Source organism: Glandiceps talaboti, chromosome 7, assembly GCF_964340395.1.
Source record: "Glandiceps talaboti chromosome 7, keGlaTala1.1, whole genome shotgun sequence".
Taxonomy (NCBI): Eukaryota; Metazoa; Hemichordata; class Enteropneusta; family Spengelidae; genus Glandiceps; species Glandiceps talaboti.
Genome location: NC_135555.1, coordinates 12,782,413 through 12,809,164, shown reverse-complemented (window position 1 = coordinate 12,809,164; position 26,752 = coordinate 12,782,413). Strand labels below are relative to the sequence as shown.

Here is a 26,752-nt window from a genome sequence, read left to right as displayed (position 1 = left end):
TATGAGTCTCGTCCGTAACTGCCGTTCGTTTCTGAATAGTTCCTTAGGCAAGATTAGTCCCCCAATTGTACCCCCTGTCGACCCGGATATGTGAATGTTTTAGTTCTATTTGTTTTTACAGACAGTGACAATGGATGGGAATTGGGGAAGTATCATGTATGCAGGGCAGTTGTGCCACTCCAGACGTATGCAAGGTGTAATACAGTTCTTTCAGCAGAGTTTAGGTAAAATCGTCATAAGTATATGGCTGAAGAGTCGTGCAGGGCTTGATAGAGCAATGGCCACGAGAGAGACACAATATTTGACCGACATTTAACTTTTAACTTTATGATCTAACGATTCTACGTAATTATTAATATTTAAAACGCAATGTTGAGGATTTTACATTTTCTCGACTCGGCATAAACTGATATAAGCTAAATAAACATTTTTTTATGAATGATCTCAATCATCTAGGTGTTAAGTTATTTTAATGGAGTAAGTACGATGGACTTGCTAATATTTTTTGTAATTATTGCGTGGCAACAGGCCGACTGATGGGACAACTAATGACAGGGCGCGTACCGTACACTAGACTCACTGACACTGTCGCAGTTTTTTAGGCCAGGGTCACGTTATTCACGTTATTATATTAACTATAACAAAACTCTGAGAAAAGTAACAACCATTATTGGCATTTAAACAATTCCCTGGGCCTCTTTTTTCCACAGGCTTAAAATCGACCTAGTGATTTATATTCCTACTTCGAGGACGCATCAGATGCACTAACCTTTTACTGTCATATGTTATTAACTTTTCTTGAAAATGTTAACCCCATTTTTAAGATTACTTGCTAATTTTAGATGGTACTGTCTTTTAAAAGTGTAATATTGCCTGGATAGTATAAAAATTGCATTAAAAGACTCTTAATAGTAAAGAAACTCTCCAATTATGCCCCTACCAATGACGCAGCCAGATATGCTAACAAAATTGTTTGGTTCCGATTACCCGACCCCACCAAGCTTTTCACTGTCGACCCTAAACTTTTTTGTGTGTATTCGAGAGAAAAGTAATGAAATCGCAAAAATTTTGAAGTTTCACGAGAAATAGTGGATGCGGAAACTGACATCAGACAATATAAAACTGTTCTTCCAATCTGTAATGGCTGTACATCTGATAGGAAGATATAAACAACACAGAGGCTATTTGGAAACAATGGAAAACCTTAACTAGAGACACAGAAAAAAAATATAATAAAATAAAATTTTTAAAAAAATCCATCTAACCCACCTATTTTAACACTGAGGGTAATCGGAACTAATCTGCTTGGTTTTTGTGTATTTATAAGATTTTTTTATTGGAGTAAAAAAAGTTATACATAACGGGTTTTTACAGTATCTGGATAAAACACAAAATGATTTCTTTACTGAAATTCAAACTCAGTTTTCTATTCCCTACTTAATGCTGGGTCTTGGACAATGTGCTTTAGATAACTTCCCCATTTCTTTATGTGTGAGTTGAGCTTATGTCTCCTATTTGCAATATTATACTCAATTTTCTGTATTGGTTGTACATAGTTCTTATATGCTCTAAAGTCCAATGTCTCTTTTTTACATCGACAGATGTAGATATATCTCTTGCCAATCAGTATAAGAAAATTTACAAGACACGATAAAGTTGAATCTCCAAGGATTATTTGCCAGTCTTTTGGTCTACAGTGCAAATCTAATTTTCTGCCCCATAGCACGAAAAAACTTTCCCAAAATAACTGTACCGGTTCACACTCACAGAATAAGTGGAGCAGTGTCTCTTCGTCAAACTAATCTGCTTGTTACAAAATGCATTCCAACCCTATGTATAAAGAGTAGTTCATGATACTTGATGGCGTTGTCTTGGAATGCATGGAAGTTTTTGCCTGAAAGGGTCTGGATAGCTTAAAATTGACTTTAATAGTTAAAACATTCAAGCTTCTAGGGAGAACCCCCAGGACCCCTCCTCCCAATTAGAGGTGGATATATCCTGTCTCAAGTTCTTCCCCCTACCTTTTACTGTCAAGATGGTAGAGAGAGAGAGAGAGAGAGAGAGAGAGAGAGAGAGAGAGAGAGAGAGAGAGAGAGAGAGAGAGAGAGAGAGAGAGAGAGAAAGAGACAGCAACTCTAATTCATTCTCTTTATTCATTTTTTTAGCTCGCTCATTACATTATTGGGCAACTCTTTTTTGACACTGGAAGGACGTCCTCTTGTTATTCATACTTGTGGTACACTGTACCCCAGACCCCATGACCATAGCAATTCTTTTACTGGTCTGAGACTGTACTGTATCAGCAAGTTTATGTAAATGAGTAGCCAAGTACTTGACACATTTCGTCAAATGTATGCTAATGAGCTGCCTAGTACTTGACACTTTCCGTTATATTATAATAAAGTGTGCAAATGGTTGTAAAGCCATGTGCATTTGTTTTGGTTTTTTATTCCTTCCCATATCTCAAGATTGAGAAGTGCTACATTTATTTGGGTTGCATACAATGATAGCTCAAATGGTTGGTAGTCATTTCCCCCCAAAAAGTTAATTTTGTAATTTTTTCTAGCTTTATCGTGGTCTATAACCTTAAACTATTTTTATTATTATTATTATTATTTCAACCCTATGTAGTTGCTAATTGCATGATGGTGCAGTCTTGTAAAGCTTGGAAATTATTGCCAAAAGGGGTCTGAATAACCCCAAAATTGACTTTAAGAGTATAAAAACCTCTAGAGCTTCTATGGAGAGACTCCTAGGGCCTCCCATGAGAGGTTTTACATATTTACATAGGAGAGAGAGAGAGAGAGAGAGAGAGAGAGAGAGAGAGAGAGAGAGAGAGAGAGAGAGAGAGAGAGAGAGAGAGAGAGAGAGAGAGGGAGGGAGAGAGAGAGAGAGAGAGCGAGAGAGAGAGAGAGAGGGGGAGGGAGGGAGGGGGAGGGAGGGAGGGAGGGGCAACCGACACTGCCCCCCCCCCCGGTCGGAGAAACTGACCGGTCCTTTACTGTATAAATCATGGATGTAAATGGTCATTCTTAAAAATAAGAACTATGGTTTACTTTTGATTGGAGAAACGGTGCACATTTACATGACGCTTGCTTATATGTAAATACGGATTTTAAAAAAAATAAATGCCCCCCCCCCACCCCCTTCGGAAACCGCACCAAAAACACCCCTCCCTTCTACCTTAATTTAAATCTGCAAATAATTTTATGACTAACAATTTTTTTATATGTCGAAAGTGAGAGCAAATTAAATATTTTTGTTTCGTAAAACCAGGGTGAATTTTTTATTTTGTTTCTGCCAAAAAGACAATCCACCGATTGTATGTGAGTGTATGTGTTTTCGGATATTTTGTTTATAGCCAAATGAATTTGATTGAGATATTATCTTTGAAATATTTTTCTACAGGTGACAATGTTTGTATTGATCTTATAATAAAGGTTAAAACTAATATATAACATAATCTCTTCATGTTTTAACTTTGTGTGGTATGTACTGTATGTAATGGAGTGAATGTGGCACTAAGTCACTTCATCTGTCTGCTTCGACAATTGAACCCATTGAATTTCAACTTTGATCCATTGGATGTCAACTTTGACCTATTGAATTTCAACTTTGATCCATTGGATGTCAACTTTGACCGATTGAATTTCAACTTTGATCCATTGGATGTCAACTTTGACCTATTGAATTTCAACTTTGATCCATTGGATGTCAACTTTTCAGACACAATAGGTTTCAACTTTGACCCAGTGGATGTCAACTTTGACCGATTGAATTTCAACTTTGACCCAGTGGATGTCAACTTTGACCTATTGAATTTCAACTTTGATCCATTGGATGTCAACTTTCCAGACACAATAGGTTTCAACTTTGACCCAGTGGATGTCAACTTTGACCTAGTGAATTACAACTTTGACCCAGGGGATGTCGACTTTGACCCCATGAATTTCAACTTTGACCCAGTGGATTTCAATAATTTTACAGCTCAGTGTTTATGTGTGTGTGGAAACCATAAGATAATGTTCTACATGTCCCAGCAATACGTATTTGATATATAGCATATATAGTGTCCATTCCAATTTATATCACTATTAACCTCCCCCGGCTGCAAAAATATGACTGATTCACACAAAGCAACACTTTTGCAAAAACAGATATCCAAATACAGCACAGAACACATGATTAACATAGAATATTTCATTATGTTCTGTACAAGACACAGAACACTATGGATTCCTGTCTGAGGTTGCTGTCACAGAAATATGGAGGGGGAGAGGTGAGGGAATGAGAAAAAGTTTTTGTGACCACATATCACACCAAAGTAGAGCCAAATTACACACATTCCAAGATTTCATAATTACAAAATACTACAAATGAATATTAACGCTATCCATCATATCTAAGTTTTTGTGAACCTCGTCCCAAGATATCTTTCGCACTATTGAAGTAAGGGGCCAACCACTTCACGTACTCAAGTTGAGGGGGAGAGAAGTGGGGGAATTTTTGAATTGTTGCTGAAATTCGTCTATGTACTTTGACATGCAAATATTTACATTAGGAGAAAAATAAGTATTGAAAGCTGATAGAAGTTCGAAAACTCAAACCTTGGCAAAAGTTATTTGCACAAGTGGGCCATCAAATTATCATAGTACAATATCATGGTACACTACATGAGTACACTATTTGTATTCGTGAACTCTAGCGCCACCAAGCGGTAGACAAATAGCCATTTAACCCCATGACGTCATTGTTGATTATTTTGAATTCAGTACACCCGCGTTGATTCAATGGAACTGTACTGCTAGGGTCGTGAGGTTTATTCTCCCCTTGCTTCTTTCGTGTCAGCCACTTTATTATCCAAGAAGGATGTGTGGCAAGGTGTAAAATGTTCTCAGGAGTTATTCTGGCTCGGTAAGTACTGAAATTTTCTGTAAATAAGCATTGCATGGAAAAACTCCAACGTGTCCATTTCCATCAGTGCATCTTTTCAAATTCACGCACTGGGGCATTTTACAGGCAATCGTGATTTAGCTTTCGGAATTCTAGCTCGGGTAAGCGTTTCTTACGCTGTACACGTCATCTAAACCATTGACGAATTGAAACTAGTACATTATTAATAAATGCGTTATAGCACGGTTCTATGTCAGTTGTGTGTCAAATGAAAGTTTCCATAGAGACGATTACTACGGTGTGGGGCCCAGGTGGTGCAGCAAAGGTTGCGCCATTCATACGGTGTACACTACGTTCATTCCACAGTGTTAGCTTTGTGTTACGATCGTACCTTTTGTCCCATGATCTCGCTGAAATGTAGTTGGTCCCATTGTTACCCCTTCAAGAGTTTTTAAACACCCCATTCAAAGCCAAGATGGTAATATCTTCCTCATGCACTAGTCGTCGATGTGGTTATGTGACGACACAAACGATTTCTTTGCACGGAGATTGAGACTGTCAGTGGTTACGTACGTGTTCCCAGGTAAGAGCTAGAGGCAGTTTAACACACACACCACCATTTCACAACCCATCCAGATCAACACTACATTTTCCAGCTAGTTACCGCAGTTGCAAATTCACAAATATCGTGAGGGGTTTTTTTTCTTTCTTTTTTTTTTTTGTCAAATATGTATGTGCATCGTGTAATTGTTATTGACACCTGTTCACAATAGTTTAGTAACATAAATGAAAGTAACTTTAGATAGTGATCGATTTTGTGATTTAAAAAAAAAAACCTGTAAAATGGTACTAGAGTGTAATTGTACAATAACCTTGAATTATGCACAAAGCCAATATAATTACATCCAGTTCAATACATGAGAAATTTGTAACAGTTCAGCTGGAAGTTTGTTGTATCTTTATATATACAGTATTGCATAGATTACAGGTAACTCTATCATCACACCCAATATTGCATCTGCTATGAGTGTATACTGGTCACCTAGTCAGCACAGCATTTATGTGAGAAATTCCTCTTATAACACACTTCCAAAAATGTAAAAACTGGTCCCTGACATATCATTTGATTTTCTTATGACCATTCATTACCTTGAATTAATTTGGCAAAATATTCAGTAACTCACAAACACAAAGAAAAACAGATATGAAATCAATCAAAAATTGATTACCGAGAAAGCCTCCCCCTTTGGCGAGGATGATACTTAATTTTTTTATTTAAACTTTAAACATACACCCTCCACCTTCAACTTGTCCTTTGAGATATTTTAATCAAAAATGCAATGCATGTTGCAGTATTTTACAAGTTTTATGTGGGTTAATCTTAAGAGTCTTATCTCAAGTGCATATGGAATTTATAGTACATAGGTACCATATGTGAAAGAATTGGAACACTGGGCTAGAGCTTTACAAAATGTAAAACCTGTGTCATTACAAACACTTTAGCGTAACACATCCACATGTAGCCATACAACACACAATAAAGTCTATGCTGCAAGGTACAATATAGTCACCAAAGTAAACAATGGAATGACAAGATAATATGAGCCACTTTGGTGGGAGTGTCATCTCAAATTGTTACAATATAATGCTATCTTGTTAGGCTATCAAAGCTGTCTTTTGTAATGCATGGATAAGACAAGAGATGTTGGTAGCAGTAACAGGTACCAAGATGGTACTGGTATGTATGGGTGTCACATTGTGTTCTGTATGCATACATTGATCTTGCTGTGAATTTGTATGTGTGTCTGTCTGTCTGTCCGTTTGTATGAGTGTTTGGGTCAATATCTTTCTAACTTGTTCTTGGATCACATGTTGCATACATATTCTGAAATGGGAGGTACATTTTTACATCACAGATATATCCTTTTGATTTTCCTTTTATTTATGACACCAACTGTAGGCAGCTAGCTACCATTGCAAAACATTCAAAATAGACATCCATATCTTGACAAAAAGACAAGAAATGATAGGACACAGAATGGTTGCAAAACAGTGCATGTACTGTGTACTGTGTGTGTCTAATTTGTAAGCCTTCTGATATCGATGCATTAAAAGTCCTCAAACCTTTGTGGGCTTGTTATTGCATTCTGGCTATATCCTATCCCCTGAAGGCACTTTGCAACCCGAAACTCTACAGTTGTGATGAAATATCAACAAAAGTACTTGTAAATAACTTTATGCCCCTTCTGTGATTTTACTGGCAGAAAACTCCATAAAGCTTTGATGTAGGAAGAATGCAATTCAGCCATGCCATTAGCTAAGTCCATATTCAATTGTTGAGTGTTACCTATATGTGAAGTCATGAAACTATGTAGAGTCGTGAAACCATCTACAGTGATAGGGAATGGGTGTAAATAACAAAACTATCATGAGTTGACTATCAAAGCAACTACCCAATGGGAGATATCAAATTTTATTATCACAATAGTATTGTACATGTTGGATTTTTAAGTGTTGCTGAATATGTTGTGTTCCAAGGGTAAACAGAAAAAAGGTATTTATCGAACTCCTGCATTGTGAATTGAAGACTCTAACTTTGTGACTTCTCACGACCCTACAACTGTAGACGTGGTAGAGTCACTGGGAGTGTTCAGCGTTGTGCCAAAACTTCTTTAGAGATGATTGCACAATGTCGTACAAGCTCAACAAGCGAACATCATTCGTTTAGGTCAAAACCCCCTTACTCAAGGCCTCCTCCTAAAGGAATGTTCGCAAGTGCGACATCAAATGTTTATATATGATGTAACCGATGATGAAAATTGTAGCGGTCACGCCAGTCAATTGATGTAATGTGAAAACATGATTGTAAAAACATTAAAATACTACCAGAAACCCAGCACCATATCTCACTTTAGAAGTAAATTTTTATCAACTTATCAACATCTCAGTAGTAAATAGAAAAGCTGTTATCGTTGAAGGAGTGAAAGTTTTCCCTTAGAATTTGGTTAGAAGTGTGAAAATGAAGTTCAGCAATCATATTGATGCCAGACCCCCCCCCCCCCCAAACGAAAAAAGTTTGCTCATTAAGCTTGTGTGACATTGTGCAATTGTCTCTAATTCAAACAAGGTGTTGATATGAAATTTTATTGAAAGTCTATTTCAATTTAAACCCCTTGCATTATATCCATTCACTTAAAAAATGTGAGAATAAAATTTGTAAAGTGCTCTACTCTGGCATAACAATTAGAGAAATAAAAGATTGGAAAAAACCCATAAACACTGGCTATGCTGTTTTCATCAGCTATACATACAAATTTGCTGACTTGCTGTCTTTATTACATATTTACATATAATCCCTTGAACACTGAAAATCTAACCCTTGTGTTTATTTTCATGATATGTATTTGCTCCAGCACAAACATTACATGTGTACCTGTATATAAATTATTATCAACTGACATCAAACAAAAGCAGTGGTTTCTATAATAACATACTGTACCAGAAGTGTATTCAGACTCTGAGCTGAAAAATAAAAGGGAGAATGGTAAATTTCTATTGTTATGTCTGGAATCAAGATTGAAGAGAAACATGTACAATATCAGAAATAGCAGGGAAGGGGATGGATATATAAAATCCTGTTGTGGATTGTTATAGTTTTCTCTATACTCCCACACTAGTTAATATTGTACTTTGTTTTTTCTGTACTAAGTATTCCCCTTATTTGTTTTTTCCTTTGTTCTAAGGGATAGCTAAGATTAGGATAATCAGTGGAAGATTACAACATCTGGACCCAAGAAAGGAAGAAGATTTGCCAACAACAACACAACATGTCTCACAGGGTAAGAATGACTATAGCTACTATGTGTCTCTAGGTGTAGAGTAAGAGAGAGGATAATGAGGCGCCACTAGTTGCTACTCAGTGTTTGGTGCTATCTGGTGATCATCACACAATTCTATTATGTTTACATGTAGTTGGTAGTGTTGCCAGAGAGGAGCTTTAGTGGCAACAGGTTCCATCTTGGATCTCAGAGTGAATTGATGTTTGTGCTAGGATCTATAGGGTTCCATGCATTCCTTTGCAGTTCTTTCTCAGATACAATGCATATCATTATGAGTATGTTACAGTGGCCATGTGTCTTATTTTTTTTTGCTTGCAATTTGACTAAATGGTAGATATGTACATTTTGCATGTTTGAAAATTTTATGCTAGTTCCACTTTTTCAGAACCTGGAAGTGTATGAAAAATATAGGTACTAAAATCAAGTGTATACTACATAAGTAGTAATAACCTTGAACAAATTTACATACTACCTTCCTTATTCCTAATATGAATTATTCATAATCATTGTTACCATGGCAACAATATAACAAATCAAGAGGATGGCGATAATTTAAAAGAAAAATTCTTTTACATTTAACTTCATTATCCAAAACAGGGACCTCTCAACTATAAGTATAACGAGAGAGTAACTAGATATTAATATTCTTGAGCTAATTAGTATTCATTATGTAATTAGCATAACAAGAAATGGGAAATTTGTGTCCTGTAAGAATTACATTCTGCCAAAAATGAATAATATTTGTTACAACACTTGCATAAAATCTTTGAAGTATATGAATACCACTGTGAAGAGCTCCCTGCCAAAAATGTACTGAAAATAAAGAAAAAGTAATTATAATACTTGTTTCTGTTATGGAATATTTTAGTGTGAATTTGGCATCCAGTCACTTTTCTGTTCTAGAAAAAATACCTATTATAATCTCACCCAGTGTCAGTAGATAGCCATGTACGGTTGGAATAAAGCTGTGATGCATTTTAACATTGAAATTAAAATTTAGTCAAGTTTTACTGTGGGGGGGGGGGGGGGGGGGGGGGGGGAGGGGGGGGGCTGCTAAGTTTGGCGGATAATGTTTGTCTTCAGGTTACTAGACAAAAGCATAGATGTGGTGTCAATTTTGTGAAATTTTATGTGGAGTGGTAGATTTCAAAAAATAAATTTTATGGTTAATAATTTGAGCTTGATTTTCTCCAGATTTGTTGTGTCTGAATAGCGTAGGAGATGAATCTGTGTACACGTCATTGAGTATATTTTTTTGTACAATGATAGTCATGACGCATCTAGCTATCACTTTCATATGTAATATATGAGCCCTACGTCACGGTAATCGAATACTTGGTATCTGTATTTAGATCTCCAAGCAGCCTGTCTTCAAGACGCCGATGACCTTTAGTCCAAGACTGGACGGACATCAACATGCTAGGCCCTCTCCATCAAGACATGAATTGCTAATGGAAGAACTTGGTTTGGATGGTGAGTAGAAATATGAATTTATATGTATTATTTAGTATATAGTCTTGAATTCAGAACCAGGCATAGAGAAGCCAGGGGATTAATATACTGTTTTATTGTCATTGAATTACATGTACAGTGTAATAGACTTAGTGTACTGTCATCGATGGATGAGATCATAGAAGTATCACCAGTAGACTGACTGTAAGATACATCGTGTTGTTGTTCAGCCCTATCAGAGTGCTGGCTGATGGTGTGGCATGAATGTCTGTATCATACAAAGTGTATCACTCGCAATGCATTTGTGATGATGTATTTATGTCTTCTGTGAGTTCTAGCCTCTGCAGTTTTGATCCGTCACTATTTTACTATACACCAAAATCAAAGCATAAAAAAAATATATACCAAAGTTTACTCTTGACGTGAAAAATATCATACACGTACTAGGTAATGGATACGTTTATGTATAGTAATATGTATATATAAATCAGTAATGCTGGACGTGGACAAATATAGTGTAGTAGAAATCAGTATGTGGAATTTTAAAGCCCTCTTGTGTGATGATAACAAAAATACCATAGTGATTTTCTGACAGTATTTTCCCAGGTTGACGTCACATGTTTTAATTCAGGTTCTGTCCTATGGTTGTAATCACACACAACTGACGTACATCCAGCCACAGAATTTCTAAAAGTTGTTTTGACAAGTTTCCTACATCTGTAAGGGTGGCAATGGGAATGTCATCACCAAAATTATGTATGTGAATACACAAGTCGATTTTTGAAAACATGCCTGAACTGAACCCGAAAAAAGTTTAATGCAGAACTTTAATCTTTGAAGTCATACAGTGTATTTGATTGTTACTCTCTGTAAAAAAAAAAAGCAATGATTAGATGCAAATATTGAGAATAAATCGATAAGTCTGTCAAATGATATTGAGGATATACATTGTATATATCACTGCCTTTGTCAGTTTGAGGAATCTGACATATTGAAACTCGGAGAGGTTAATCAACTGTTTTTATTTCTCTACACCATATTTAATGATCTATCCTATATGTGACTTAATATGATACATTGTATTCCTTAGTCATAGATTATGATAGAGTGTTACAGTGAACAGCTTGATTTAATGAGTGAAAGCTGCTGTTCTGTGTTACTCATGAAATTTTGGTTGTCTGCGTTAGCTGTATTGTTCTCTTAATTAACAATGTAATAAGTTACACTCACATAAAATATGTTGAAAATGTGAAAGTTAATTTGGAGACTTTATTATATGCACCATCAAAGTTGAAGAAAATGGTGCTCTTGGATTTCTAGGATTCTAAAAATAATTATTAATGGTACTGTGTGTACATGTGTATCTGCACTGTCCTGAAAACAGCTTTGGCTAGCAGTACTAGTAGCATGACATCTGAATTTCCTGAAAGTGTTGTTATTTCAAACCAACCTTTGAACAGCCAAGTTTGAATAGTAATCTACATACTGTCGTGTTCACAGCAAGTGAAAATGACTGAACCATGCAGGGTATTGTATTGCTGTTCTATTACATGTAGTTTTCACTGCTTGACCTGCTAAATTCCATGTACTGAAGGCACAATGAAGGGGTATGATCTGTGCTCATGATTTTGCCTTCAGCAGTCTTCAAAAAATTAAAAGTACATACACCCGTACCACGATGCCAGCATTAGTAGCCTAAAGGTGTGATTCTCCAGACATACTGACTACCTCAGTTGTCTGAATGCAGGTGAATGATCATAGACAGTTGTTTTCCCTATAATGTCTATGGGTGAACACACTCTGCCCTCTCACCTATGTAGTTGCCGTTATAACTGAAGAATACATGCAATTACGTACACTACTACTAGTATGTTTATAATGTTAGCTTTTATTCAATAACATTACAAAGATAGTGTTATTTTTGTGTTACAATCAGTTCAGCGTAATGTGTCTGTATGTACATGTAGTATAACTCCAAATAATCAGAACTGTACATTGTTGTATTGTACATACACTGTATTGTACATCATAATACTGTACATGTACGGACAACAATGGAGCTCTAGGTGGGATAGTAACAAGTCATATTAGTACAGATCTGATGGGTACACATTCTTCAGTGACTTCGAGTATCCAGTGAAGCAGACCTCCTACAAAATTGAAAAATGTTGCCATGACAACAGGCATAAACAAAACGTTGCATGGTATTGTGATGTAGATTGTGTGCTGGTATTGCTGGAATTTTAAGTATTGTGTATGCTGGTATGTATGCTTGGCCTTGGTAAAAGTACCATTACTAACTATACAACCAGTCAGTAATATTGACTAAAATAACTATCCACTCTTTCGCACTGGTTATTTCACACTGTACAATTACAGTATATTGTTTAGCATTACCTGCAGTTGGTAAAACTACTTCAAGAGTGTCTGTGGGATTAACTTCAATATTTCATACTATACTTGAGATTTACAGTTACAGTAGTGTTTACCATTACCTTGGTAAAAACTACTATAAGCTGTTGGTGGTATCGACTTCCAACAATTTCTGACAGCTTGACTTTCCTGTGAACTGTTCTGCTAATATAGCTGACCAGCGGTGGTATTTTACTTCTAGCAATGTTTCTCTACAAATTTGTAAGCTAAGGTTTGGCACAGCCTTGGCATAACTTTGGCTAGCAGTCGGCGGTCTTTTGACTTCCAATCATCTCTGACAGTACTTGTTTACTTTCCTGCTTTGTTTTGATAATTACAACTGTTCAGTAGTAGCGTCGACTTCCCGCTATGCCTTACTATGTGCTGAATGATAGACCACAGAATGGCTAGCTACAGGGTCTTTTGATTGAATATAACCGTGATTATTTCTGGCTATGATCCTAGCTTTGTGTTGATCGTTACCATTTATACAACAAGTACTCCCAACTGAGCTTCTAGCTACATGTATCTTTGTGCGTGTGTGGGAACAGTAGCAATGATTATTCCTGAATGTCTTGTAGCTTTTGTCTCACCATGGTCTCACAGTGCATTGATCAATAACGGTGATTTTTAGCACGACAGTGTGTCCATATGACAGGCTCATAAGCCCAGATGGATGATGCCATTACAGTCACCAAAGATTGTGTGTGTGTGTGTGAGAACTGTAGCCGTGATAATTATGGTGTTCCTAACTTTTGTAGTAATTGTTCTCCTTAGGACACATGTTCGCCATGATGAAATTGCACAGCTTTATACAACAAACAATTGTCAATGAATGCAGAATGTACTCAGTATTCAGATTTCATTTTTTTTTAAAAGTTGATAAAACAAGTTGTATCTACAACTGAAAGACTAGTCTGTGGTTCAAATTTCTGAAATATTTATATAGAAATTAGAATCGATATGGTATTTTATTGAACTAAAAAGTGACAAAGTTGTAACATGACATTGAATCATATTAATTAAAGAGAAAAATTCATATGAATGAATAATAACAGATACAGAGAAAACGTGTTTCAAGTTAGCCATATGTTGAAATAGATTGAGTGGTGTGTTTGTTATGATTCCATATGTTGGATATAAATAGAAGCTGCTATGTGTTTGTTGATATATAGGATGCACTATTACTGAAAGATTCTAAATGACAGACAACCTGAGGTCATATAATCACTGTCAAAGGTCACAGTCAAGGTCAGAGGTCATATGAAGTAGGCGGTCATACATTGACATGTCTCAAGTAATATCAATAGATCCAACTGATTCACAGTACGTGCATACACTTCGAGAGTCCCACCGATTCACAGTGTATGCATACATTTTGTTATCCGATACGTGCTTACTCATTGCCAACATATTTTAACATATCAATTTCATCAAAACCGCTATAGTCCTTGGTATAATAACATTATCAATATAAATATATACTATATAGGTCACAATAATTATATTATATATATCAATCTATGGTTTAGTCATACATTTATATATTTTTGTGATACCTGGAAACAACCCTGGATGTCACATGATCCTGCCTGCCACGTAGACAGAATTCTGTCACAATGGCTGCAATAATATGAATCATGATTTTATTGGAAAATCACATGAACAATATACACGTAGAGTGTACTGACAGTTATCATATATGACATCATGCCAACACTTTACAGTGGAATACACAACGTAATTAAATTAATGGAAACATGACTGATGTAATCTGAACCTTTATGTAGCATACTAAATAATAGATATTATTGATTTCTCAATATTGCATCTCATTGTCGATATTATACACACGTCTCTTCTTCGTTATATAAAAGCATTTAATTTCAGCACTGAATCAAAAGATCAGCTGCTGTAAACATATTTATTTTGGTGGATGAAAATATTGGTGGAATTAGGATGTGTCAGGCACAGACAGTCTTTGATTTGGCAGACACAGCAATTGAATTTTAAAAAAAGTAGACACTACTTGTCAATAACTCGTATGTTTGCCTAGTCTAGTTTCTATACGGTATCGTTACTATTTACACGTCCACTCACGGTTAGAGACCACGTTGGCATCCAGACTACTGTTCACCCTGGTACATTCACTCCTTTCACTACAGCTGAATATAGGAATATCACAACTTAGTATATTAGTGGCAGTGAGACTTATATTTCAACAGAAAAAGGGTTTTGTACATATTCTGCTGAAATAAACCCAGTGCCAGAAAACATTATGATGACTGCAGTATATTATTCTGGGGGAGAAATCAGAGTATGAACTGAATGGAGCCGGGATAGGGGTCGTGCGACTTGCCAAGCATAATAAATTCAATTATATGTACTATGTAGCAGGTATTCATATGCAAATAATTGCAATATTGATATATGTATCCATGAAGTCATTTACCAAACATTTTACATTATCCTGAAAATTTTCACTAATGACTCATTTTCACTAAGTTCACTAGAAAACAAAAACACAGAAATAAGTTTACACTATCATTTCCGATCTAGGCAGCTTGGAAGTGCTGTAACCAGTAGCAACACAGTAGTATTGATTCTAAAGAGTATTCATATGCAAATCATAGTGATATTAATGTCTATATGCATGAATTCATTTACATTTCACTATACCACATGTATATAATGTAGTATGATACACCCTTTCTAATTACTTTGTGACTGTGTAGTAAAGCTCATATTAAATTTTACATAATTTATTTTTGTTTCGGAGTATCCATATGTTAATAGACTACCTTTCCTGACGTAACAATAAAGTAGGGGTTGGCGAAATATCATCATAGTATCCCAAAACAAGATGAGTTTTTAAACTTTTAGGGGAAAATTTTATGTGAAGACACATAGTTTACCTGCATAAATTAACAAACAAAAGACAAAAGAAATCTACACATGGTTCATTGTCTAGGTTTCGATCTCATGAATATGCACCAAGATTTAGGACTGAGTCTGATCTAAATGTGTTCACACCTACAAATCTGGTCAGGACTATATTATAGGCCAGGCTTAGTCAGCCTTTTTGGTCCGGACTATTTCAAGTCAGACTTAGACCGCCCTTACACTTTCACACAGTACTTTCAGTCCAGACTATAACTTAGAGCGGCCCTGGAGCAGACTATTTCTGTCAGTGTGAAGACCATACTACATTGTAATCCTGATCCAAACTGGTTCTTCTGTTTGCTATCAAACTATAAAGTATTCAATACTGCACAGCTCCTGACTTCACCACTACACTGACCCAAGTTTTCTCCCAGATCCTGACTTCACCACTACACTAACCAAACTTTTCTCCCAGCTAGCTCCTGACTTCACCACTACACTGACCCAACTTTTCTCCCAGATCCTGACTTCACCACTGCACTAACCCAACTTTTCTCCCAGCTAGCTCCTGACTTCACCATTACACTAACCCAACTTTTCTCCCAGCTCCTGACAACACTAACCAAGTTTTCTGAGTGTTAACTGTGGACATAAATTTTGATAGCCAATGTCTGGTCATGAACATTAAAAATCAATTAATAAAATCGTTGTAACAATAAACTGAAAAGTTAGTTTTAATAAAACACATACTTGTTATAGATTTAACACATGCAGTGACATGTTAATCTGACAATTTTGTTGTGTAGAAAAATCATTAAACTCAAAATAGTATTTTATTACCCCTTTGCTATGACTTACAAGTTTATTACCCACTAAATGCTTGGGTGTTTGCCAGGTATTGTCTGGCACTCTATGTGTGTACAAAATAAAGTTAGTTCCAGTGGTAATAAAAATCATTGTGTACAAAAAAAGAGACAATTGATAACCGACTAGGATAAAATGAAGACAAAACAATTGATGCTGAGAACATTCAAATTGTACAGTTGCAAATTACCATGGTAACTGCTTTTGTTCTCATTTAGTAATTAATGGCATTAGAGGAAGGTACATGCCAAGAAGAATTTATGACGTTTTTGACCATGTTTGTATTGGTACTGATGTGTGAAAGGGTCAATGTAGGCAAGAGATAGGAATTACCTGTAGTAAAAACAAACCTTGTCAGTACACTGGCTTCTAGGTCAACTAAGGTAAATCAACTCATCTTTCACTCCCAATCCTTGTTACCATAGTAACAAATAAACAAACATGTATGTCACCATGGTAACAACCTCAAGTACTGTTTGGTTACTATGGAAATCTTGCTGTCAGTTGTGAGAATTCAGTTGTTTTGATTTCTAATATTATAGCATATTATGAAAATATTCACCAGTTGTTCAGAATATTAATCAAAGTGTTCGTAAAAGGCTGGTATGGGTGAAGACTTATGCACACAAATGTATTTATCATTGTAGCAGTGTGCTTTTTTTCATAACTGAGAGGTTATACTATGGTAGTTTATATACATTAACCACACCTGCAGTCCTTGGTTGAAGACTAGAAGAACTTGGTGTCACGTCGCTTCACTGAAAATAAAATCATTTTAGGAATTTTCTACCTGTTTTGATATCTTGTGATCACATCTTTGCATTATCTGAATAACTGACATGGTTTCAACTTTGAAAGTAATTTTTCATCCAATAGAGAGAGTAATTAGAAAGTATAAGTGAGTTCAGTTCTATGTGCGAGGAGAGTGGGGGGGAGGGGCTCAGTAGTCCAAAGATCTGTCTTCATCCTACTACGTCAAGAACGAATCCAAATTAAGAGACAGTCAGACAAGAGAAATCTCTTGGGCTTTGAGCTTAATGTCCCTGTTACCTTCAGTACAGGGAAACTACTACTGTAGTTTGACCAGGACAATGAGAAATATTGTGGTTCCAGAAGGTTACCCAAAGCTGTCTTGTATTGTAATAAACCAATAGACCCTACCTAATTGTACTGAAGACCATAGAGTGAGCCATGGTCTGTCAATGTATGGGGTTGTAAATTTTTCTTGTTTGTCACCTCAAACAATAATCATTGTTGTAAATTGATGTTAATTGATAGCTAATAATGTCATCAATATGCAAATGAGCCATGTGAGTGATGGGGGCTGATCAGTGAGTGCTCTGATGTGATATCAGATGTGATATACGTACTAGAACTGAACATTTTTTACTTTAACTAGAATCAACTTGCAATGAGTGTGCATGTTCTTAATTTTGTCAAAGACATTGAGTAAACACATAAACAAGTAAATTGTACATGCAGTGTTATCGCTAAAAATGGTGGAACCCCGGTAACAGAAAGGGAGGTGTGGTAAGACTGGCATCGTTTCCAATACGTTGTACCATTATTTTAATGGGGAACCCCAGTAAAACGACAGGGGAACCCAGGTAGATTTTACCTGTTTACTGCCCTTAACAAAATCACTGACACGTATGCATCATGAGAAACTGTAAATCATAATGTCCATTACCATCCATAGTCTTGTGTCAACTTTACAATGTACTGTTCACCCAGAACAAAGTTGCAAGAGTCTTGTTAAGGCCAGACCTCCTGTTATTTCTGTCCACCCTCTTGATAACGAAAAATTCATATGCCAATAAATCTCTAAAAATGGCATCAAAACAGTCACCAGATTCAAGTTACTTCCTACCAGGTCTCCAGGTGGCAAATTCAAAAGGTGTTTGCAGTCTCTGAGCTATCGTGTGAAAAATCCTAGGTAGGAACACTGCAATGTAAAGAATAGGACTCAGGGGGGTCCTATTATTGTTTTTCCTTCAGGTGGGTATGGGGTGGATAGCTTGATAGTATGTGAGGGTAAAAACTGCTAAGTACACTGAAAAGTACATTACAATACAATGTTGGATGATGGATACAGCTTCACATTAGGAGTGCAAAGACCTCTTATGTTCAAAAAAGAGACGACACTACAGTACAGCATGTCATTTGATAGACTTGTTGAATGACATAACAGTATTAAACATGGGCAGAACAAAGCTTGTTACATTGTGCAACCATAACAGTACATGTTAAATGTACCCTGTACATCACTTGAAAACAAAGATGTTGACACACATGTATGCTATCAGAGCACATGGCGACATCTTATACAAAGCAATACTATTACCTGGTTCATATATGATAAGATCTTGTCTGGACTTGGGCTAGATCAGAAAGGACCTTTTGTGTTCGTGATAATGCAGGCATTACCTTTTGCTGGCAGATCTCCTAATCTCCTAGATAAGAGTGTGTGCTAAGTGTTATTCACTTGTTACCAACTGTTACAAACCACTACATACATTGTACATGCAGAATATGGCACCACAAGGTTTCCTTCTTGAGACAGCATTTCTCAATTTATCTGTACAGTTGTAAATTTAAATCTAACAATATATATTTTGTTGAGAGCCTATAATTGTGTTACAGTGACTATTTTTTTTTGTTTCTCATTTTTACAGGTTCATTATGTATATCTGATGGAAATAATGCTATCATGTTGACTATTTTTACAGGTATATCTCATGGCAATAACACTATATTGGCTATTTGTACAGGTATATCTCATGGCAATAACACTATATTGACTATTTTTACAGGTATATCTGATGGCAATAACACTATATTGACTATTTTTACAGGTATATCTCATGGCAATAACACTATATTGACTATTTTTACAGGTATATCTCATGGAAATAACACTATATTGACTATTTTTACAGGTATATCTCATGGCAATAACACTATATTGACTATTTTTACAGGTATATCCCATGGCAATAACACTATACTGACTATTTTTACAGGTATATCTGATGGCAATGACAGTATATCCAGTGGTGATGAGGAGCCTGAGGTGGATCAAATGGCAGCAGGTACCGGTACGAATAATTATTAATATTATTTTGACCTTATCATATTGTTTCTATTATCACAATGGTTGTTATTGTTGTCATGGTCACAGATGTTATTTTGTCACAGTTGTTGTAAAGTTAAAACAAACCACCAGAATTGTGAAAGCTTTGCCGAGAGCTTTCAACTGTTCACTGTCTGCCACTAGATGGCATAGTGACAAATACATATTAGATTTGATCTAATTCTATTGGTCCAAACAACTGTAAAGTCAAAACACCAAAACAACTGGTAAAAATTAAGTCTGGTAAACTGTGTAGGGAACCCAGCTATCTGTATGTACTACATCTATCTGTATTTGTGTTCCTTAGATTACTGTACATTTATGGAATTCCAAGCCATGAAGAGAGAATTGGATGAAAGAACTAAAGAAAGAGAAGATTTCATGTTTAGAATCAAGGTAGGTGTACTTCTAGGAGAATTACTGCAATGGGGGGGGGGAGAGAGAGAGAGAGAGAGAGAGAGAGAGAGAGAGAGAGAGAGAGAGAGAGAGAGAGAGAGAGAGAGAGAGAGAGAGAGAGAGAGAGAGAGAGAGAGAGAGAGAGAGAGAGAGAGAGAGAGACAGACAGACAGACAGACAGACAGACAGACAGAGACAGACAGACAGAAAAAAACAGAGAAAGAGACACACAGTCAGAGACACACAGACAGAGACACAGCGAGAGAGAAAGAGAACGAGAGAGAGACAGACAGACAGACAGACAGACAGTCACCTTAGATGAATGAAGTGAGGGACAAGAGACAAACTAAAAGAAAAAGAGAGAGACCGAGGCTGTGAGAGACGGGTAGACAGATCAAAGATTGACAGACAGAGCAAGAGGGAGGGAGGGAGACCAACAGAATAGGATAGTTTGATTGATAGCCTAAACTTACATCTTTGTATATTGCAGCTACTGACAGATAAAAACAAACAATATAAATCCAAACTGTTCAAGGAAGAAAGCAGTAAAAAACAACAAATTAGAATAATGAGAAAAACCCATGAAGCTCATCTCGATGAGAAAAGAGAATTAATCAGGAATTTACAGGATGTTATCGATGAACAGGAGTACAAAATATTTGAACTGGAAACAGAGCTCAAAGGTAAACACAAGATGTTGTCATTTGGAATTGTAGCAACCATGGTAGAAAGTTGGAAGCAGAAAATACTGGAAGCATTCTTGTATTCTGGTGTCATGGGTTTGAGTTAATATAATCACTGGTAAATATGTGATAATAGCTTGGACAGATGCAAACTAGATTATCATTCTGTCCCAATCAACAATCACATGCTATTCAGACTGAGTTTGTGCTTGTTATATCTTACCACTAGGTGGCGCTATAACCAGTTCTTTGTAGATTGGTTTAGGTCTGCAGTATCTCGCAAACAGACATTCTTAACAGAATAAGAAACCAGAGTGATGCTAAACATAAAGTTATTTTACTTGAAACTGTGCTTTGACTGCATTTTTTAGATCCATTTGACATGTGCCATTGACTGGAAGATTTCTGATGCATCAACTGTTAGATGTTGTAGTCAACTTATGTACATCACTTTATTTCAACCTGAGCTATAAAGACCAAATAAAGGCCATATTTGTCAGGGTGAATAAGTTGAAATGTGGAAGACTGTGTCTTCAACAAAGACTTGTTTACTTTATTTGAACTACAGATATGTGTTTTTTATTTTTCCGAAATTTTGTAGTGTTTTTTATTTCTTTTATATCCACTCTGTATAGACCTACTTTGACTAGTTTAGTTACTATACATGCAGTCATTTTCTACCATATCTATCTCTCTCCATGTCAAACAAACACATCTAGCTAAATCTTGTGTTAGGGAAAGAATGAACAGTGCATGTCAGTAGTAATCCTTCACTTATTGACAGGCAGTTATAATTAGGTTACTTCGTTCAGTTTACTACAAACTCAAAATCCAGTTTGAAAGTAAGTAATGTGAGGACGCGATAATGTCATCATGTTTATACCAGTGTTCCAATAACAAACTAACACTGTTGGTGGTAAGAACAGAATGCTGCGCTAGAGAAGTCTATTTGACTATGTACGGGTGAAGATGATTGAGGTGATTGTAGCACGTATAGGGACTAGGCTAACCAGTGTTCTCCCCACTATAGAGAAATCTATTTGACTATGTACGGTGGAGATGATTGAGATGATCTTAGCACGTATAGGGACTAGACTAAGTTAACCTTTGACTAAATTCACAAATTACAATTCATCACGTAGGGGTCAGTAATAGTCCAAAAGTGAAGAAAACATCTACAGGAGTACAAAAATTAGTAGACGCCATTGAAAGACTTCATGTTGAAAAAGCGCAGCTAACAAAGAAAGTACTGAGTGCTGAAAATAACTTAGAAGTCAGTAAGCAGGAATGGGATGAGACTATTCATGACCTTTGCACTCAGTTGGAAGCCATGACTAAAAATTATGAAGAAGTCAAGTTGCAAATGACCAAGATGAAAGGTTATCAGGTAAATACCCAATGTATTCATTCAAGAAATATTTGCATGTAACTACAAAAACTTGTACATTAAAGGGGAACACCAGCATAGACATTTTGCCGATAGTGTGTGTGTGTGTGTGTGTGTGTGTGTGTGTGTGTGTGTGTGTGTGTGTACACACATATATACATATACATGAAATAAATTCATACATAGTGATTTTGTAAGTTTATTTATCAATTTATCAGTTGTTATTCAAGTGTCAATTGTGAGAATATGGAAAATGTAAAGTTGAAATTTTCTCAGTTCTACTGGGATACAGTGTTCACATTGGACACTCTACAAAGCTGACTCAGAGATGGCTGTGGTTTTATAGGCCCCTTAGTCAGGCTAGGTTAGTCCTTGTTAGAAAAGGTGGACTAGATTTATTATTGCCAACTTTTCATTGTGAATGCATTTGGGCTGATTATGGTCCCTGTTAATGATCTGATTCTCAGCAATTGCCTTCTATTCCAGGAAATAGAGACGTTTTCATAAACTATGGGTTCTGGAGAGTCATTTCATGATTTTACATCACCTACAATTACTTATGATTTCAGTGAAACATCAAGTTGATCTTGTACCATTACAGGGTGTCATTGCTATTGGCCATTGCATGATGGGAGTCAGCAGAGATAATATATGCATGGTGCACAATGAACATTCACCACTCCTGAATGCTTATTCCCACATGTGTAAAACATCTCTATAGATACCGTACAATATAAGGACACAAGATCAACTTGATGTTTCTCCTCTGAAATCGCAAGTAGTTGTAGGTGATGTAAAACCATGACTCTCCTGGACCCATAGTTTATGAAAATGCCGTTGTTTCCTGGAGTGGAATTTCCCTTTGACTTTTTTAAACTGGTTTAAGATAACCAACACATTTGATAAATTCAATCTGAACATAACCAAGAAAAACAGTTTATCAATTCAGCTATTTAGTCAGACTAGAGTAAGCTTTGGTCCCCATAATGTGAATGTAGTAAAAGTCGTTATGGTCACACTGGAGCCTCATTGTCACCAAGGAGTCAGTCCCATAGATCAACATCGCATACCATATACTAAGATTGCCAAGCCATAGAAGAATCACATTGATGTATCTTAAAATCTTTATATAAATATATGCCATCCTTTGCAGGGTTTAACAGACCATGAGAAACAAGTACAAAAACTAGAAATAGCAAATGCTAAACTACAAGAGGAGCTGGATGAAACCAAAACTCAGCTACAGAATGGAGTTAGTAATGGAATTGATGAAAAACATCTGATGGACGCTGCCCAAATACAGGTCAGTAACTATAAATGTAGACTTTCAAAAACTACTTTACCATGACCAGTTCAAGCCTACACTGTATTATTAGGTTTTTTTCAAAATGTTACTACTATAAGCCGTGATATGGGAGGATTAATTACTATAAGTCAATGAAAAGTGTGGAATGTTAGTTGAAGAAAGTAAAATGGTCACTGGAATCTATACAAATTATGAGTTGTAACCGTGATGATAGTAATATTGATAGTAGTAGCATGTGGTAACTATTTTACTTTACTGGTTCTGGTATTTATGGAAGCTATGATATCTTTGTGAATGGGTGAATAAGTTAGAGTGACTGAGTAACTGAGTGATAGTGAGTCAGTGACTGAGTGACTTACTAATTGAGTGCCTAAGTGAGTGAGTGAGTGAGTGAGTGAGTGAGTGAGTGAGTGAGTGAATGAATGAATGAATGAATGAATGAATGAATGACTTGACTGATCACTGACAGAGTGGGAAAAGCAGTGATAGCCAATGACTAACTGATTGAGAGTTACTATTTTAAAGTGAGTAACTTGCTGAGAGTGAGTCAGTGACTGAGTGACTTACTGATTGAATGCTTATAAGAAGTGACTGACTGACTGACCAAGTGAGTGACTGACTGACTGATGAAGTGATAACTGACTGATGGAGTTATTGAGTGAATCAGTGATAGCCAGTGACTGAGTGAGTGAGTGAGTGAGTGAGTGAGTGATGATTGACTGACAGAGTGAGTGAGTGAGTGAGTGAGTGAGTGAGTGAGTGAGTGAGTGAGTGAGTGAGTGAGTGAGTGAGTGAGTGAGTGAGTGAGTGAGTGAGTGAGTGAGTGAGTGAGTGAGTGAGTGAGTGAGTGAGTGAGTGAGTGAGTGAGTGAGTGAGTGAGTAAATCAGTGATAGCCAATGTTGACTGACTGAGTGACTTACTGAATGACTGAGTGACTGACTGATTAGCTGACTGACTGACTGACACTGTCTGACTGACCAATTGATGATACTCAGTTATAATTCCTGATTGACATTGCAACTTTTGATTTTCGATGAACTTACAGAAACTGCAAGATGAAACACGGAAGTTACAACATGAGAAGAGTGCCCTACAGAACAAAGTAAGAACAGTTGAGAATGAAGTAACAAGTCAGGTTAAGAAAGTAACAGAGAAAGAATCACAGTTGAAATCAAATGAAAAGAGAGCCAACTCCGAAATCAACTCACTGAGCACCAAATTACAACAAACCGAGGCTGAACTAATGGAGTTAAAAGCCAATCCAAAGGTCAGTAACAACTCAATTTTATACTGGGTACCAAGAAAGATCAAGTAAACTTGCAAGACTGCTTGATAATTTTCATTGGAATATACAACATTAAAAAAAGACAGTACCAAGAGCTGCAAGGAAATCGTAACTTAACAGTAACCAACTCAGATGGACGATGGACCATTGCCAGCTCCTAGCTACATTGTATGCTTTCACATACAACCACCACCATCGGACCATGAACGAACAGAACATGTTACAAACAGGAAATGCAAACAAGTGAATTGGATTAATTACTCTCGGCACAGCATGATGGAAATACAGAGAAACAAGTATTACATTTCATCATTTGATAAGAACAGTTGTATGGCCTCTTTACATTATAGTTCACATTCACTAACAAAACTTGAAGTTCCCCTGGCATTTCATGTACACATAAAGAGGCAATAAAACTGTTATTATCAAGCCATGAAATGTAATACAAGTCTCTTGCTGTGCCAAGTGTTATTAATCCAATTCATTTGTTTACTTTCCCTATTTGGAACAGGTTCCGGTAGTCCACAGTCTGATGCCTGTGATTGTACAATGCCATGTACATGTATTTGAAATGCATAGATGGTTCTGCATGTACTACCCAGTGGGGTGGTTGTCACCTGACCTCACAATGGGTTCATGACTTAAATACTTGTCCTGTCAGTGATAGTGTTCTAGTAAAATTATGTACAATTAAAGTGGTCAACCTGCCTTTTCATTATTCATGATGAAAATTTAATTTCAAATGTAATACAGACAAAACAAGTGTAAAAGTAACCACACACATTCCACCATCTCACATATCATGGATCTTAGAATCAGAAGTCAATATTTTAAAGTCTGTAGACCAGAGTTTGAAAGTTAGTCCAGAGAAAAACCTTCCCTATTACCAACATAGGCAGGATTCAAAATGGTTTAATGTCTGTAAATGCAGACATGTCCAGAAACCCTCCTTCTTTGTTCCACATACAGGTGGTCGCCTACATGCCTTCTGAATACATAAAATATGAACGTAATAATCACTTGTTGCAGTTCTTGCATGTCATAGTTTATTCTAATCCATTGTCAGGTTGTCGAGGTAACCAAGACAGTGTCTGTTGAATCAGAAGAAAGTAAACAGGCTGTTATGAGTGCCCAGACAGAAAACAGACAACTCCGTCTACAACTCATCAAGTTCCAAAAGTTGCATGAACAGGCTGAACGCAAGTCAAAGGAGGAACATCAAAAAGTTCAAGCTTTGGAAAAGAAGGTTAGTCTTTGTTCTATATAACCTAAGTTAATACAAAATGTGCTGTGTACAGTATTCCCTCTAAACCAATTTGACGTGCCGCTGACTCACACAATTACTAGTGACGCACCAAAATTTGATGTTCCCCTATCTCTTACTATGTAGTGACTCACAAGAAATCAAAGTTTTTCTGATTTTGACTCGACAACAAAATTTGGTTATCGTTAGAGGGCACACTGGTTGTGTATTCTTGATTGCTGTAGAAAGATTCAAATAAGTGTTTCATGTGATTTGTTGGTGTAGATTTGTGTCTTGAATTGGAATTTCTTACTTGGATTTATTTGTCAGACAACATTCAGATGTGACTCTGTCATTCACTGTGCAAAGTTCACATTTGTTGTACACCATAGCACAAAAACAAAGCTTTCAGAAATGGTGACATTCAAATACTGGACTAACAATTTCTTGAAATGCCACAGTTATTCGTGTCCAAGTTCACATTTGTTGTACACCATAGCACAATAATAAAGTTTTCAGAAATAGTGACATTCAAATACTGGACTAACAAGTTCTTGAAATGCCACAGTTATTCATGTCCAAGTTCACATTTGTTGTTACAGTATATTTATAGTCTACCCATGGACTAACCATATTGTTTCTGAAAGAATCAGTAGTGTTTGTATATTTGTTTAGTTGTTTGTGTGTTTATGTTTTTATTCATTGTGACAGAATGTGCACCATTGGCTACGTAGATATTATCAATCAATCAAATTTCCATAGCGCCGATTTCCAGAGCAATGTTCTGTTCAGTAGCACTGAATGGCTAAAGCACACCTTAGGCTTTAGTGAACAAATAAGTCTTCAGTTTTGTTTTGAAACAATCCCGGCTGGAGGCTTGGCGAATGTCAAGTGGCAAAAAGTTCCATAGTTTTGGGAGCGACATATGAGAATGAGCGACTTCCATAGGTGACTTGTCTGTAATTTGTTGTTGCA

The 26,752-nt window shown here is 36.4% G+C and overlaps 1 protein-coding gene across 1 annotated transcript in view; it reads left to right on the top strand.

The window, feature by feature from the left end:
* Positions 1-4,791: 4,791 nt before the first annotated feature.
* Positions 4,792-26,752, top strand: part of LOC144437264 (kinesin-like protein KIFC3) — a 37,436-nt gene continuing 15,475 nt past the window's right edge. Inside the window, exons 1-10 of the mRNA XM_078126170.1 lie at positions 4,792-4,914; positions 8,637-8,732; positions 10,085-10,205; positions 19,367-19,441; positions 19,784-19,872; positions 20,363-20,555; positions 21,698-21,942; positions 23,096-23,245; positions 24,295-24,516; positions 25,601-25,780. Coding sequence (XP_077982296.1) covers positions 8,721-8,732; positions 10,085-10,205; positions 19,367-19,441; positions 19,784-19,872; positions 20,363-20,555; positions 21,698-21,942; positions 23,096-23,245; positions 24,295-24,516; positions 25,601-25,780 — 1,287 coding nt within the window. The 5' untranslated portion in view covers positions 4,792-4,914; positions 8,637-8,720. The remainder of the gene's footprint in view (positions 4,915-8,636; positions 8,733-10,084; positions 10,206-19,366; positions 19,442-19,783; positions 19,873-20,362; positions 20,556-21,697; positions 21,943-23,095; positions 23,246-24,294; positions 24,517-25,600; positions 25,781-26,752) is intronic.